The sequence below is a fragment of the Ranitomeya imitator genome, chromosome 6 (genome assembly GCF_032444005.1).
Source record: "Ranitomeya imitator isolate aRanImi1 chromosome 6, aRanImi1.pri, whole genome shotgun sequence".
In the NCBI taxonomy this organism is placed as follows: domain Eukaryota; kingdom Metazoa; phylum Chordata; class Amphibia; order Anura; family Dendrobatidae; genus Ranitomeya; species Ranitomeya imitator.
Window position 1 is genome coordinate 459,499,588 of NC_091287.1, and position 14,443 is coordinate 459,514,030.

Below are 14,443 nucleotides of genomic sequence, written 5' to 3' on the forward strand. Positions count from 1 at the left end.
CTAATCCATGGTATACCAGTCATATACCACACTAATATGGCTGCATAATGAAATACGAGAATATTGAAAAAATGACACTACACAAAAACAAAGCCAAAAAAAGGTGATTTCCTCACCAGGTTGGTGGAAGCTCGGTGACAGTTCTCGCGCCACAGCCCTGGCAATGTCAGACTCCTGGCGTGCAGCTTGGCTAGCCTGGTCAGCAGCATCCCCCTTGGCACGAGCATGAGCTGTCCTACAACAGAGGAGAAATGTGGTTATCGAAGGCATGGCAGCCTGAGGGTTACGTAGAGCGCACGTCCACACTCCTTCATGGCTTTACCAGGTGACAAGTACAGGAAAACAAACAGTCAGCTCAGAAAGATGACAAAGGACAGATGTCACCGGTGTGTGACGGGAACAAACAGGAGATTGTGTGCAGAGGACCTGGTCAACATACATGACCGAAGCCATCACAGGGACGTGACCATCCAGAGGCTGAGAACTCGTGGTAGACACCTGGGTGTGTTCCTCCATTACTCTCACCACAAATATACCTCACGGACACGTCATAAAGATATCTGCTGGAATTTCCCCTAAAGGAGGACCTGATAATGAATGCCAGGATTACTTTGTAAGGCAGAGGAACATCCGGCCCACATCTGAGCATAATGGCTGAGGCTGGGCATATACCTCAGGCCGTGCTTTCTGAAAGATGCTTAGGTTGGAAAATACCATTCTGATATCAATGTAAATGGGGTCTGACTGCTGGGAACAGGACCACTGTCCTTCATATCTAGTCACTTTCAATTACTTTTTACATGTTATGATTAATTTGTAGATATAATGACAACAAGTGAACAGAATAGAACAGAATCAGAATCACATGGAATATCAAAACTACACCGGGGTTATTCTTAGTGCACATTTATGGTTTGCTCTTTCCATTACAGAAATATCATTTGCTTGGATTAAAGGGACGGTTGCATCTTCTGTCTTCAGGAGCACGTCGCTCCTCTGCCTCTTGGCTTCCTGGAGGGCGACGTGCTCCTGAGAATTCTCAGTTCAGTCCAGCAGCATCAATACGTCATTGGCCAAAAGGCTCCCATGCTACAACATCAGAGGACCAGACACCGAAGCAAGTCGTTTTGAACAATATGGCCATCTAAAAAGCAGTGCTTGCCAGCTGTATTACAAAAAGATAGCTTGGTCCGTAATCATGAGTCTGGCCACCGCTAATAAGCTGCAGAGGTGGCCGGTATCCAAGTCAACGAGTTGTAAACAAAGGAATTAAAAATTCCTCCTGGTCTTGAGAATAGAAAGGATTTCAATAAGAGGTCAATTGTAAAGTTGTTTGTTTTCACAAGCATTTTGGAATTCTACCCATTTGATAAGGTGAGAAAACCTGTAAGTCAGGGGCATTCATTTTTAGAAGTTTTCATGATGACACCAATCTTTATATTTGAAAGGGGAAAATCAATTCCTCTATTTCCTGTTAGTAATGAATTAAAAAAAAAATAATTTATTTAAAAACTTGACTGTACCCCTGTATTTGTGTCTTTTCATATCCACACAGTCCAGACCAAGCAATAATTTCAATTCGTAAATAATGGCTGCTCTGCCCGTGGTTTCTTGTGGCATGTGAGGGCTACAACATGGTGTAGTCTCCTTTGATCCTTGACACTTCGATCTCGAGTGATCACTGCATCACAATAACTCCCAATTAATGACCTTTTGATCTGCAACAAATTCATCACAGGATTTCTGCCTCTTATAAAGTCGTCTTTGGTTGTTTAGTTAATTTTCCCGATCTTGTTTTAAACAGATTCTTCAAATGCGACTTTTTAACAACTTGGCAAAATTTTGCACAAATGTACTTTGCCTACCCGAGTGATTCATTTGAACAATAGGATTTTTTTTGCACAAATGTTGCGGGTTTTTTTGTGGTACGTGCAATTTTTTTTTGCTCTGAAAAGCAAAAGACAAAAAAAAGAAAAAAATGTTTTGATTAAAATTAATTAATCGTGTGCTCTATTTTGAAAGACCTGGAGCAAAAACAGCAACAAATATCACAAGACCAAAAAAAAAAAAAAAGTAATCTGGTAAAATTGTACAAATTGTGAGTTAAGGGTATGGGTGGGGGCCAATATCTGCCATTAGCTCCGACTGTGGGAGCGCTCTGAATATGTAAGACATAAATTGGCAAGCTGGGTGTGATGCTGATTCACTGCATCCAATATGTCGCATGTCCGTCTCCGCAGGTGAGCCACAGGAGTCTGACGAAGAGTAGTGGGCTTGAGATTTCTTGAGATCCCATCCATTATGGTGTAACATCTGGACACTGCACAAGTACTCAGCGTCCAACCTGCAGCGTTTACTGATCGTCTGCACATGCCCTAAGCATTTTCAATACACATATTCCAGGGTTTAGGGTGATTTTACACAGCTTGGCATTCATCTTGAAAGGACATCCGGGAGGAGCAGTGTAAGAAGATTGCTGCTCACACCAATCTGCATGGATTTAAACCACAGCTCAAATTGCTTGGCCGTCTACTATCTTTTCAGTGCTGGACCTATAGAATAATAGTCTTAATTTTTTTGCCTAAATTTTGCAATTTTCAAATTGCTCTTATTTGTTTCCGGCTCTTCATTACATTACTGGTAAAATACTGAAACATTTCTGTGACGTCAACTGACATATTGGTTGCTTGCTGCATGATAACTAGCCTGTTTTTTTCAGGAAAACAATCTGGACTTCTTGGAATCGTGTTTGACAGTGAACAGCTGACATCTCAGCTTTTCTGATGTATAACCTGCTAGCTGACAGTACACAATGGGAAGAGCACACCCCGCCAAATGCTCACGAAGAACAATTAAAGGGACGGCACCAAATGTCAGCCAACATTTCCTGCTTCACTCTGCACCGTGTGCATGTCCGAGAGGTAATGACATGGCGTCAGCTGCCTACCATGTCCCAAGTCACGGCGTGCACCACAACCAGATTAGCACCCTGAAATTGTAATGCACAGTATTCTATAAGACCGATGTATACAGGAGCTATGTATTCAGCAGCCACCTTATTAAAGGCTTAATGACCTGGAGAGTCTTTTTTTTTCTTCATTGTCAAAAGACGCATCACTTTTTTATTAATCAATCAATATACAGTGGCATATAAAAGTTTGTGCACCCCTGGTCAAAATTACTGTTATTGTGAACAGTTAAGCAAATTGAAGGTCCAATGATCTCTAAAGTTAAAGATGATAAATTTCCTTAGTATTTCAGATGAAACAAAAATATATTTTCAACTTTTACATTTTAAAAACTACAAAAAGGAAAATGGGCCAATGCAAAAGTTTGGGCACCCTGCATGGTTAGTACCAAGTAGAACCCCCCTTTGCAAGTATCACAGCTTGTAAACACTTTTTGTAGCCAGGCAAGAGTCTTTCAATTCTTGTTTGAGTGATTTTCATCCATTCCTCCTTGGAAAATTCTTCCAGTTCTGTGCGATTCCTGGGTCGTCTTGCATGCTCTGCTATTTTGAGATCTAGCCACAGATTTTCAATGATGTTCAAGTCAGGGGACTGTGAGGGCCGTTGTAAAAGCTTCAGCTTGAGGCATTTGAGGTCGTCTATTATGGATTTTGATGTGTGTTTAGGATCATTAGCCATTTGTAGAAGCCATCCTCTTTTCAACTTCAGCTATTTTACAGATAATGCTATGTTTGCATCAAGAACTCGTTGAAATTTCATTGAATCCATTCTTCCCTCTACCCATGAAATGTTCCTGGTGCCATTGGCTAAAACACAACCCCAAAACATGATTGGTCCACACCCATGTTAAATTGTTGGAGATATGTTTTTTTCCTGAAATTCTGTGCTCTTTTTTCTTCACACACCTTTGATCATTGTGGCCAAAGAGTTCTATTTTAACCTCATTGGTCCACAGGACTGATGAGGACACATGAGAGGTTTTCTTCTGAGGACTCTTCTATGAAGGCCATATTTGTGCAGGTGTCTCCGAGAAGTAGAACAATGTACCACAATTCCTAGAGTATTGTCTTGGCCTCCCCTGTTCCCGCCATTTCTTAATTACATTTCAAACGGAGGAAAGGGCAATTTGAAAATGCTTTGCTGTCTTCTTACAGCCTTCTCCTGCTTTGTGGGCCTCCATCATTTTCGTTTTCACATTGCCAGGCAGCTGCTTAGAAGAACCCATGGTTGCTGTTTGACACAAGGTTAGAGGAGGCTGGATTTTTATAAAGGTTGGAAATTTGCATCACCTGGCCTTTCCCAGCGATGATAGTGAACAAGTCATAACCCTAACACACAAATCCACACTTTTGCATTGGATCATTTTCATCATTTTTTGCAATTTTTAAAATGTAAAAAAATGACAATTGTTTTTGTTGCCTAAAATACCAAGGAGATGTGTCATCTTTAACTTTAGACGTTTAAGAGATCATATCATCTTCAACCTGCTTAACTGTCTACAATAACAGTAATTTACGATACAATTTCATGGAAAATGGAGAGATAAATTCCGTCATTTTACAAAACATTCCTGATTCCTTTACTTTTTGTTTTTACGTTGTTTATTGTGAGGGCAAAATGACCTGGCAACATGATCCTCCAGGTCAGTACAAGTAAGGTGATTCCAAACTTGTACAGTTTTTATTATTTATTATTTTAATGGTGAAAAATTAGGACATTTGTAAAAAAAAAAAAATAAAAAAAAAATGTATGCAACCATTTTCTGAGACTCAAATTTTGTTTTTAACCTTTATATTAATCAACCAGGTTGAGTGCTTATCTTGATACTATTTTGTGATAAAAATGACATTAACATCACTTTTTACTGAATTTTATTTGGGGGGGAGGGGAGTGGAATATTCAAAAATAGCAATTCTGGCATTAGGATTTTTTTTTTATTCTGTGTTTAATGCACAGTTTATAGAATTTTATATTTTGGTATACCAGATTTTATTGGACAACACTATACCAAATTTGTTTTCTTTTTTTTTTTTTTTTTACTTTTTGTTTATTTTTGATGGAGGACATATTTTAATTTTTTTTTTTACCATATTCCAGGATATAGTGGCATTGTGGCTCCCCTTTGTATTTCAGCCTATGGGCGCCGAATAACATGGATGACGATTGCATTGCAATGCTCGGACTGGCCGGCAGCTCTCCTGACCCGAGCGTGACACCATGTATTTCAATGCAATGTCATGCTTCGGTCAGGAGAGCCGCCGATCAGTCCGTGCACTGCGATACAATCATCGTCCGTATTATACGGCCATCTGACTGCACCCTACGGTTGAGCATCACAGCAGTATCCAGATGGCAGTAAAGTGGGGATGCAGCAAGCCCCCGGCTGCCATCTAATACATCGGTTCCTCGTTATCACGCTACGCTGGGCCAAGGGTAGTCGCTACATGCGTGAACCGGCAATAATGTCACTTAAGTGCTGTAGCCAGACATTGACAGCGGCATTTAAGTGGTAAAACAGCAGCGATCAGAGTTAATTCCAGGCACATGCTGACTAGCTAACATGGCCGGCATCCCTAACAGGTAACCCCCACATGTATTCAAGCTGTCTAGCAGCCGCAAACCATGCAGCTGTGTCGACAAACTAAATCCCCAAGCACGCCGAAATACTCGGAGACCACCGGAGCAACGAGTATACTCGCTTATCACTACTAAAAACCTTTCAGGACGGGTTATTGAGGGGGTTAACAGGAAGCGGCTTTTTTACACTTTCATTTCACCAGTGACTGGAGTTTTATAGGGAATGTCCACCTTTAATGATCACCTTACAGGTAATTTTGCTTGGCATGATTATTCATCTACTTTTTTTTTTTTTTTTTTTTAACACTGTCCTTGCTTAAATTGCTATTTTAGGGGGTGGGGGGGGGGGGGATCAGGGCGAGCAATCAAAGATGAAACTTGCACAACGATGGGGTACGTTTCATAAAGTCAATGTCGTTGACTTGCAGACCCACCTCCGTTCTGAAGGAGCGGCCACCACGGCAAATCCGTCAGTGGGATGTGACATTCAGCAAAATACTTTTATATAATAATGTGGTGGAATAAAAACACAGGGACGCAACATGTAAAAAATGTATCGTAATGCACCTCAGAATAAAGGCGCAGTCAGGATTTTCACGTGCCCCTTATGCAGTGGAAATGAAGCGGCGGTCCCTGGCAGATTTCATCAGTTCTGCTATAGCAGGGGTGATATCTGTGATGAATGCATAGTGATATTCACATGGATTATATGCGGATTGGCCGCAGAGTCCGTGTGCATCTGTACTGAGATTCAGGGTAGAACCTGTCTGTGGAGTTATGAATGAGCGGCATTAACACTTCTGCTGGTTATTCCGTGAAGCGGCTCCGCAGAGTTCCCGGGACAGTTAATATTTCATACATGAAATCACTGCACGGTGTCTGATGTGAGCGTGTGTCACCTGGAAAATGGTGTGGAGACGCTAAGGCCCCAATCATCAGGAGTAAGGTGCGCTACATTCAATAAAGAGGTTGTCCACTTGTCGTGTTAGTGCAGCTTTCCTCACACACTGACCGGCTCTCCTGTCCATAATGTCCGCTGGTGGAGGAGATAGAATAATGCTTTCCCATGTGAGCAGTGTTAGTTGGGATTAGCTGAGGCCGATCACATGCTCCTCCACCTGCGGCCATGTTATGGACTGGAGAGCTCTGCAGTCTGAGGGGAAAGCTGCACTAACAAGATAAAGGGGCCTTCCCAAAAAGACTCTCGCCTCTTAATGGATGTGGCGCATCTTTCAGCAGACTGTGGTACAAGAGACTACATTTCTGAGGTAATTTATGGCACTTTTTTGGCGTAAGTTATAATGAATGTATAATGTCCCCACTTGGTCAGAGCCACCTAGGACTGTGCAAAGTCGCAAACAATTACATCAGCACTCTGGTGAAAACTGATGAATCAACCCTTAGGGTATGTGCACACGTTGCGGATTCTTTGCGGATCCGCAGCGTTTTTTGAGGTGCAGAAACGCTGCAGATCCGCAAATGATTTACAGTACAATGTAAATCAATGAGAAAAAAAACTGTGCACACTTTGCAGAAAATCCGCTGCGGAAACGCTGCGGTTTAAAAGAAGTAGCATTTCACTACTTTTTTGTGAATCTGCAGCGTTTTTGTACCCATTCCATTAAAGAAAACTACAGGGGTAAAAAACGCAGCAAATCCGCAAGAAAACCGCAGCAAAAAACACTGCAGAACCGCACAAAAAACGCAATCCGGAGGTGAGTTTTCTGCCAGGAGAGGCAGAATCCGCACCAGAAATTCCTAAGCCTAATCCGCAACGTGTGCACATAGCCTTAAAGTGCCTCTGTAGCTCCTGCGGGCAGTGGCTCTGTAGCTCCTGCGGGCAGTGGCTCTGTAGCTCCTGCGGGCAGTGGCTCTGTAGCTCCTGCGGGCAGTGGCTCTGTAGCTCCTGCGGGCAGTGGCTCTGTAGCTCCTGCGGGCAGTGGCTCTGTAGTAAGAGCTGATGATACGCCATGAACTGTCGCCGGTCCGTTTTCACCTCTCTGACTGCAGTCATCCACGCTCAGACAGCTACCCGACACATTTAGGGTATGTGCACACGCAGCAGTTTCCCATGTACAATGTAAACCTATGGGAAACAAAAAACGCTGTGCCCATGCCGCGGAAAAAAACGTGCGGAAACGCAGCGTTTTATTTTCCGCAGCATGTCAATTCTTTGTGCGGAATCCGCAGCGTTTTTACATCTGCTCCAATAGAAAACTGCAGATGTAAAACCGCAGCGGAATCCGCACTAGAAAACGCGATAAATCCGTAGGAAAAACCGCAGAGGTTTTGCCCTGCAGATTTATCAAATCCGCTGTAGAGCTCTATACGTGTGCACATACCCTTAGGATATTTCACGCACATCCGGCAGTTCTGGTGTGCACTCAGAATATAATGGAATGATAAGTCAAGCCGTTCCGTGAATACGATGGTGCCATATAATATGGACATACACACTTTAAAGGAGCATTCTCCTGGAAACGTAGAAAAGTGGAGACATAATTCTCCTATTCATATTTCTACGTATACAGACTTGTAAATTCTACAAGAGGAGCTTGGATACAGATTTAGGAAACTTGTAAATTCCTTGCAATAGTTGATAAGTAACATACTTCATATATAGCAGGAGCTGTCCATTTACAGAAAACCCTTCAGAGAAGTATGTCTGCAGACACTGAAATACACCAGACGGCAACAGAGCGCTCGTAATGTCAGGACCAGGCGTCCGTCAGGAGGGAGCCCTATTATACAGTAATGTCAGGCCTCTGGCAGGAGGAAGCACTATTAGGTTATGTGAACACATTGCGGATTAGTCTTAGGAATTTCTGGTGCGGATTCTGCCTCTCCTGGCAGAAACCGCACCTGCGGATTTGTTGCATTTTTTGTGCGGTTCCACTGCGTTTTTTGTGCGTTTTTGCTACGGTTTTCTTGCGGATTTGCTGCGTTTTTTTACCCCTGCGGTTTACTATAATGGAATGGGTACAAAAACGCTGCAGATTCACAAAAAAGAAGTGACATGCTTCTTCTTTTAAAACGCAGCGTTTTCGCAGCGGATTTTCCACAAAGTGTGCACAGCATTTTTTTTTTTCTCATTGATTTACATTGTACTGTAAATCAATTGCGGATCTGCAAGTTTCTGCACTGCAAAAAACGCTGCGGATCCGCAGAGAATCCGCAACGTGTGCACATACCCTAATTCAGTAATGTCAGGACCAGGCATCTGTCAGGAGGGAGCACTATTATACAGTAATGTCAGGACCAGGCATCTGTAAGGAGGAGGGAGCACTATTATACAGTAATGTCAGGACCCGGGGTCTGGCAGGAGGGAGCACTATTATACAGTAATGTCAGGACCAGGCGTCTGGCAGGAGGGAGCACTATTATACAGTAATGTCAGGACCAGGCATCTGTGAGGAGGGAGCACTATTATACAGTAATGTCAGGACCAGGCGTCTGGCAGGAGGGAGCACTATTATACAGTAATGTCAGGACCAAGCGTCTGGCAGGAGGGAGCACTATTATACAGTAATGTCAGGACCAGGCGTCCGGCAGGAGGGAGCACTATTATACAGTAATGTCAGGACCAGGCGTCTGTCAGGAGGGAGCACTATTATACAGTAATGTCAGGACCAGGCATCTGTAAGGAGGAGGGAGCACTATTATACAGTAATGTCAGGACCAAGCGTCTGTCAGGAGGGAGCACTATTATACAGTAATGTCAGGACCAAGCGTCTGGCAGGAGGGAGCACTATTATACAGTAATGTCAGGACCAAGCGTCTGGCAGGAGGGAGCACTATTATACAGTAATGTCAGGACCAGGCGTCCGGCAGGAGGGAGCACTATTATACAGTAATGTCAGGACCAGGCGTCTGTCAGGAGGGAGCACTATTATACAGTAATGTCAGGACCAGGCGTCTGTCAGGAGGGAGCACTATTATACAGTAATGTCAGGACCAAGCGTCTGGCAGGAGGGAACACTATTGTACAGTAATGTCAGGACCAGGCATCTGTGAGGAGGGAGCACTATTATACAGTAATGTCAGGACCAAGCGTCTGGCAGGAGGGAGCACTATTATACAGTAATGTCAGGACCAGGCGTCTGTCAGGAGGGAGCACTATTATACAGTAATGTCAGGACCAGGCATCTGTGAGGAGGGAGCACTATTATACAGTAATGTCAGGACCAGGGGTCTGGCAGGAGGCAGCACTATTATACAGTAATGTCAGGACCAGGCGTCTGTCAGGAGGGAGCACTATTATACAGTAATGTCAGGACCAGGCGTCTGTCAGGAGGGAGCACTATTATACAGTAATGTCAGGACCAGGCGTCTGTGAGGAGGGAGCACTATTATACAGTAATGTCAGGACCAAGCGTCTGGCAGGAGGGAGCACTATTATACAGTAATGTCAGGACCAGGCGTCTGGCAGGAGGGAGCACTATTATACAGTAATGTCAGGACCCGGGGTCTGGCAGGAGGGAGCACTATTATACAGTAATGTCAGGACCAGGCGTCTGTGAGGAGGGAGCACTATTATACAGTAATGTCAGGACCAGGCGTCTGGCAGGAGGGAGCACTATTATACAGTAATGTCAGGACCAGGCGTCTGTGAGGAGGGAGCACTATTATACAGTAATGTCAGGACCAGGCGTCTGTCAGGAGGGAGCACTATTATACAGTAATGTCAGGACCAGGCGTCTGTGAGGAGGGAGCACTATTATACAGTAATGTCAGGACCAAGCGTCTGGCAGGAGGGAGCACTATTATACAGTAATGTCAGGACCAGGCGTCTGGCAGGAGGGAGCACTATTATACAGTAATGTCAGGACCAGGCGTCTGGCAGGAGGGAGCACTATTATACAGTAATGTCAGGACCCGGGGTCTGGCAGGAGGGAGCACTATTATACAGTAATGTCAGGACCAGGCGTCTGGTAGGAGGGAGCACTATTATACAGTAATGTCAGGACCAGGCGTCTGGCAGGAGGGAGCACTATTATACAGTAATGTCAGGACCAGGCGTCCAGCAGGAGAGAGCACTATTATACAGTAATGTCAGGACCAAGCGTCTGGCAGGAGGGAGCACTATTATACAGTAATGTCAGGACCAGGCGTCCAGCAGGAGAGAGCACTATTATACAGTAATGTCAGGACCAAGCGTCTGGCAGGAGGGAGCACTATTATACAGTAATGTCAGGACCAGGGGTCTGGCAGGAGGGAGCACTATTATACAGTAATGTCAGGACCAGGCGTCTGTGAGGAGGGAGCACTATTATACAGTAATGTCAGGACCAAGCGTCTGGCAGGAGGGAGCACTATTATACAGTAATGTCAGGACCAGGCGTCTGTGAGGAAGGAGCACTATTATACAGTAATGTCAGGACCCGGGGTCTGGCAGGAGGGAGCACTATTATACAGTAATGTCAGGACCAGGCGTCTGTCAGGAGGGAGCACTATTATACAGTAATGTCAGGACCAGGCGTCTGTCAGGAGGGAGCACTATTATACAGAAATGTCAGGACCAGGCGTCTGTGAGGAGGGAGCACTATTATACAGTAATGTCAGGACCAGGCGTCTGTGAGGAGGGAGCACTATTATACAGAAATGTCAGGACCAGGCGTCTGTGAGGAGGGAGCACTATTATACAGTAACTAGACTGTGGCCCGATTCTAACGCATCGGGTATTCTAGAATATGCATGTCCCCGTAGTATATGGACAATGATGATTCCAGAATTCGCGGCACACTGTGTCCGTCGCTGATTGATCGAGGCAACCTTTATGACATCATCGTCGCCATGGCAACCATTATGACATCATCGTCGCTGTGCCCGTTGCTGATTCTACGTCCTTTATGACATCATCGTCGCTGTGCCCGTTGCTGATTGGTCGAGACCTGGCGGCCTCGACCAATCAGAGACGCGGGATTTCTACGTCGATGCTGTGCCGGTCTCTGATTGATTGGTCGAGGCCGCCAGGCCTCGACCAGAGAGCCGGGATTTCCAGGACAGACAGACAGACAGACGGAAAAACCCTTAGACAATTTTTGTAGCAATGCCCCTTGAGTACCCCTTTTTTAAATTTCAAAAATGTGGGTTGTCACAGGTGGTAAAATGCAGTGATAACTTAGTGCCACCTGCACTGGCACAGTGAAGTCATGTTGGCCCAAGGCCTTCAGGAACGGGGAGCCTACAGGACGTATCCAACTGTATCATGTTAACGCTAATACAATTCCAAATGGTGGAATTTGCAATGCCCCCGGTCTCTAGCATTAGCTATGTCACATAGAGGAGTAATATTTTAAAAGGAAAAAAAGATGGATTTTTTTCTTCTGTAATTGGGCACCATGAACAGATGTATACCCATCAGCAATTAACCTAACTGAATTCTAGTAAAAAAATAATATTTTTAAATTATTACAAATTTACTTTGTTTTCAGAATCTGCATTGTTGGAATTCTATTTTGTAGTATGTCTCTTAAAGAAGCCCCCAGAAAATAAATGCAAATTGCTGGTTTTCATGCACATATTGCTCCAGGTATCTGTTTACTTCTTAGGTGCCAAGAAGTGATTAAAGGTACCGTCACACTAAGCGGCGCTGCAGCGATACCGACAACGATCCGGATCGCTGCAGCGTCGCTGTTTGGTCGCTGGAGAGCTGTCACACAGACAGCTCTCCAGCGACCAACGATGCCGGTAACCAGGGTAAACATCGGGTAACTAAGCGCAGGGCCGCGCTTAGTAACCCGATGTTTACCCTGGTTACCATCCTAAAAGTAAAAAAACAAACAGTACATACTTACCTACAGCCATCTGTCCTCCAGCGCTGTGCTCTGCTCTCCTCCTGTACTGTCTGTGTGAGCACAGCGGCCGGAAAGCAGAGCGGTGACGTCACCGCTCTGCTTTCCGGCTGACCGACGCTCACAGCCAGTACAGGAGGAGTGCAGAGCACAGCGCTGGAGGACAGACGGCTGTAGGTAAGTATGTACTGTTTGTTTTTTTACTTTTAGGATGGTAACCAGGGTAAACATCGGGTTACTAAGCGCGGCCCTGCGCTTAGTTACCCGATGTTTACCCTGGTTACCAGTGAAGACATCGCTGAATCGGTGTCACACATGCCGATTCAGCGATGTCTGCGGGGAGTCCAGCGACCAAATAAAGTTCTGGACTTTCTTCCCCGACCAGCGACAGCACAGCAGGGGCCTGATCGCTGCTGCCTGTCACACTGGACGATATCGCTAGCGAGGACGCTGCAACGTCACGGATCACTAGCGATATCGTCTAGTGTGACGGTACCTTAATTGTGACTATATTATTGTAACCCTTACAGTGCTAAGTTCACTGGCTGTAACGGAGATAATAACATAGCTGAAAGTTATGTCATAGTGATCACCAATCTGCCAGGCATCCTAGTTTGCATTGTTTAATATTCGAGCTTTTTCTGATCATTGCGGAATGTGAACACAGCCTAAGCGGATTCCATTGTCCCAAATGTATCAGCTAATGATTAGCTTCTGTGATGCATGTGTTTTATTTGCTTTCTTACATTTCAAGTGGCAATAATTCCAGCTCATGTGACACTTAGGTGCCAAATTGCATGAAGAATGTGACATTTGCACCTTTACATGCATTTATTGGCGTTTATTTAATCCTGTTGCATGGAAATAAATCTCACTGAACCACATGAATTAGCATGTTTTCCACATAGCGCTGGACAAAATCTTAGTAGAAAAGAGGAAATAAGAACAAAAAATAAACTTTCCATATAAAATAACCCTAAACAAGTATTCTGAGCTGATAAGTATATCCGAGCCCAGGTGCGGACTGGAGCTGAAATTCAGTCCTGGCATTTGAAATCACACAGACCCATGTTGTCCCCTAATGTCAGGACCAGGCGTCTGTGAGGAGGGAGCACTATTATACAGTAATGTCAGGACCAGGCGTCTGTCAGGAGGGAGCACTATTATACAGTAATGTCAGGACCAGGCGTCTGTCAGGAGGGAGCACTATTATACAGTAATGTCAGGACCAGGCGTCTGTGAGGAGGGAGCACTATTATACAGTAATGTCAGGACCAGGCGTCTGGCAGGAGGGAGCACTATTATACAGTAATGTCAGGACCAGGCGTCTGTGAGGAGGGGGCACTATTATACAGTAATGTCAGGACCAGGCGTCTGGCAGGAGGGAGCGCTATTATACAGTAATGTCAGGACCAGGCGTCTGTGAGGAGGGAGCACTATTATACAGTAATGTCAGGACCAGGCGTCTGGCAGGAGGAGGGAGCACTATTATACAGTAATGTCAGGACCAGGCGTCTGTCAGGAGGGAGCACTATTATACAGTAATGTCAGGACCAGGCGTCTGTGAGGAAGGAGCACTATTATACAGTAATGTCAGGACCAGGCGTCTGGCAGGAGGGAGCACTATTATACAGTAATGTCAGGACCAGGCGTCTGGCAGGAGGGAGCACTATTATACAGTAATGTCAGGACCAGGCGTCTGTGAGGAGGGAGCACTATTATACAGTAATGTCAGGACCAGACGTCTGGCAGGAGGGAGCACTATTATACAGTAATGTCAGGACCAGGCGTCTGGCAGGAGGGAACACTATTGTACAGTAATGTCAGGACCAGACGCTGTGAGGAGGGAGCACTATTATACAGTAATGTCAGGACCAAGCGTCTGTGAGGAGGGAGCACTATTATACAGTAATGTCAGGACCAGGCGTCTGTCAGGAGGGAGCACTATTATACAGTAATGTCAGGACCAGGCGTCTGTGAGGAGGGAGCACTATTATACAGTAATGTCAGGACCAGGCGTCTGTCAGGAGGGAGCACTATTATACAGTAATGTCAGGACCAGGCGTCTGTCAGGAGGGAGCACTATTATACAGTAATGTCAGG

At 44.9% G+C, this 14,443-nt stretch overlaps 2 protein-coding genes and 1 long non-coding RNA gene across 3 annotated transcripts in view; 2 read left to right on the forward strand and 1 right to left on the reverse strand.

The window, feature by feature from the left end:
• GDAP1 (ganglioside induced differentiation associated protein 1) overlaps positions 1–14,443 on the forward strand; it is a 440,350-nt gene that overhangs the window by 83,613 nt on the left and 342,294 nt on the right. The gene's annotated exons all lie outside the window — the stretch shown is intronic.
• Positions 1–14,443, reverse strand: part of JPH1 (junctophilin 1) — a 176,020-nt gene that overhangs the window by 32,215 nt on the left and 129,362 nt on the right. Inside the window, exon 3 of the mRNA XM_069731495.1 lies at positions 117–235. Coding sequence (XP_069587596.1) covers positions 117–235 — 119 coding nt within the window. The remainder of the gene's footprint in view (positions 1–116; positions 236–14,443) is intronic.
• Positions 6,443–14,443, forward strand: part of LOC138641465 (uncharacterized) — a 46,979-nt gene continuing 38,978 nt past the window's right edge. Inside the window, exon 1 of the long non-coding RNA XR_011313859.1 lies at positions 6,443–6,814. This is a non-coding gene — a long non-coding RNA (uncharacterized lncRNA). The remainder of the gene's footprint in view (positions 6,815–14,443) is intronic.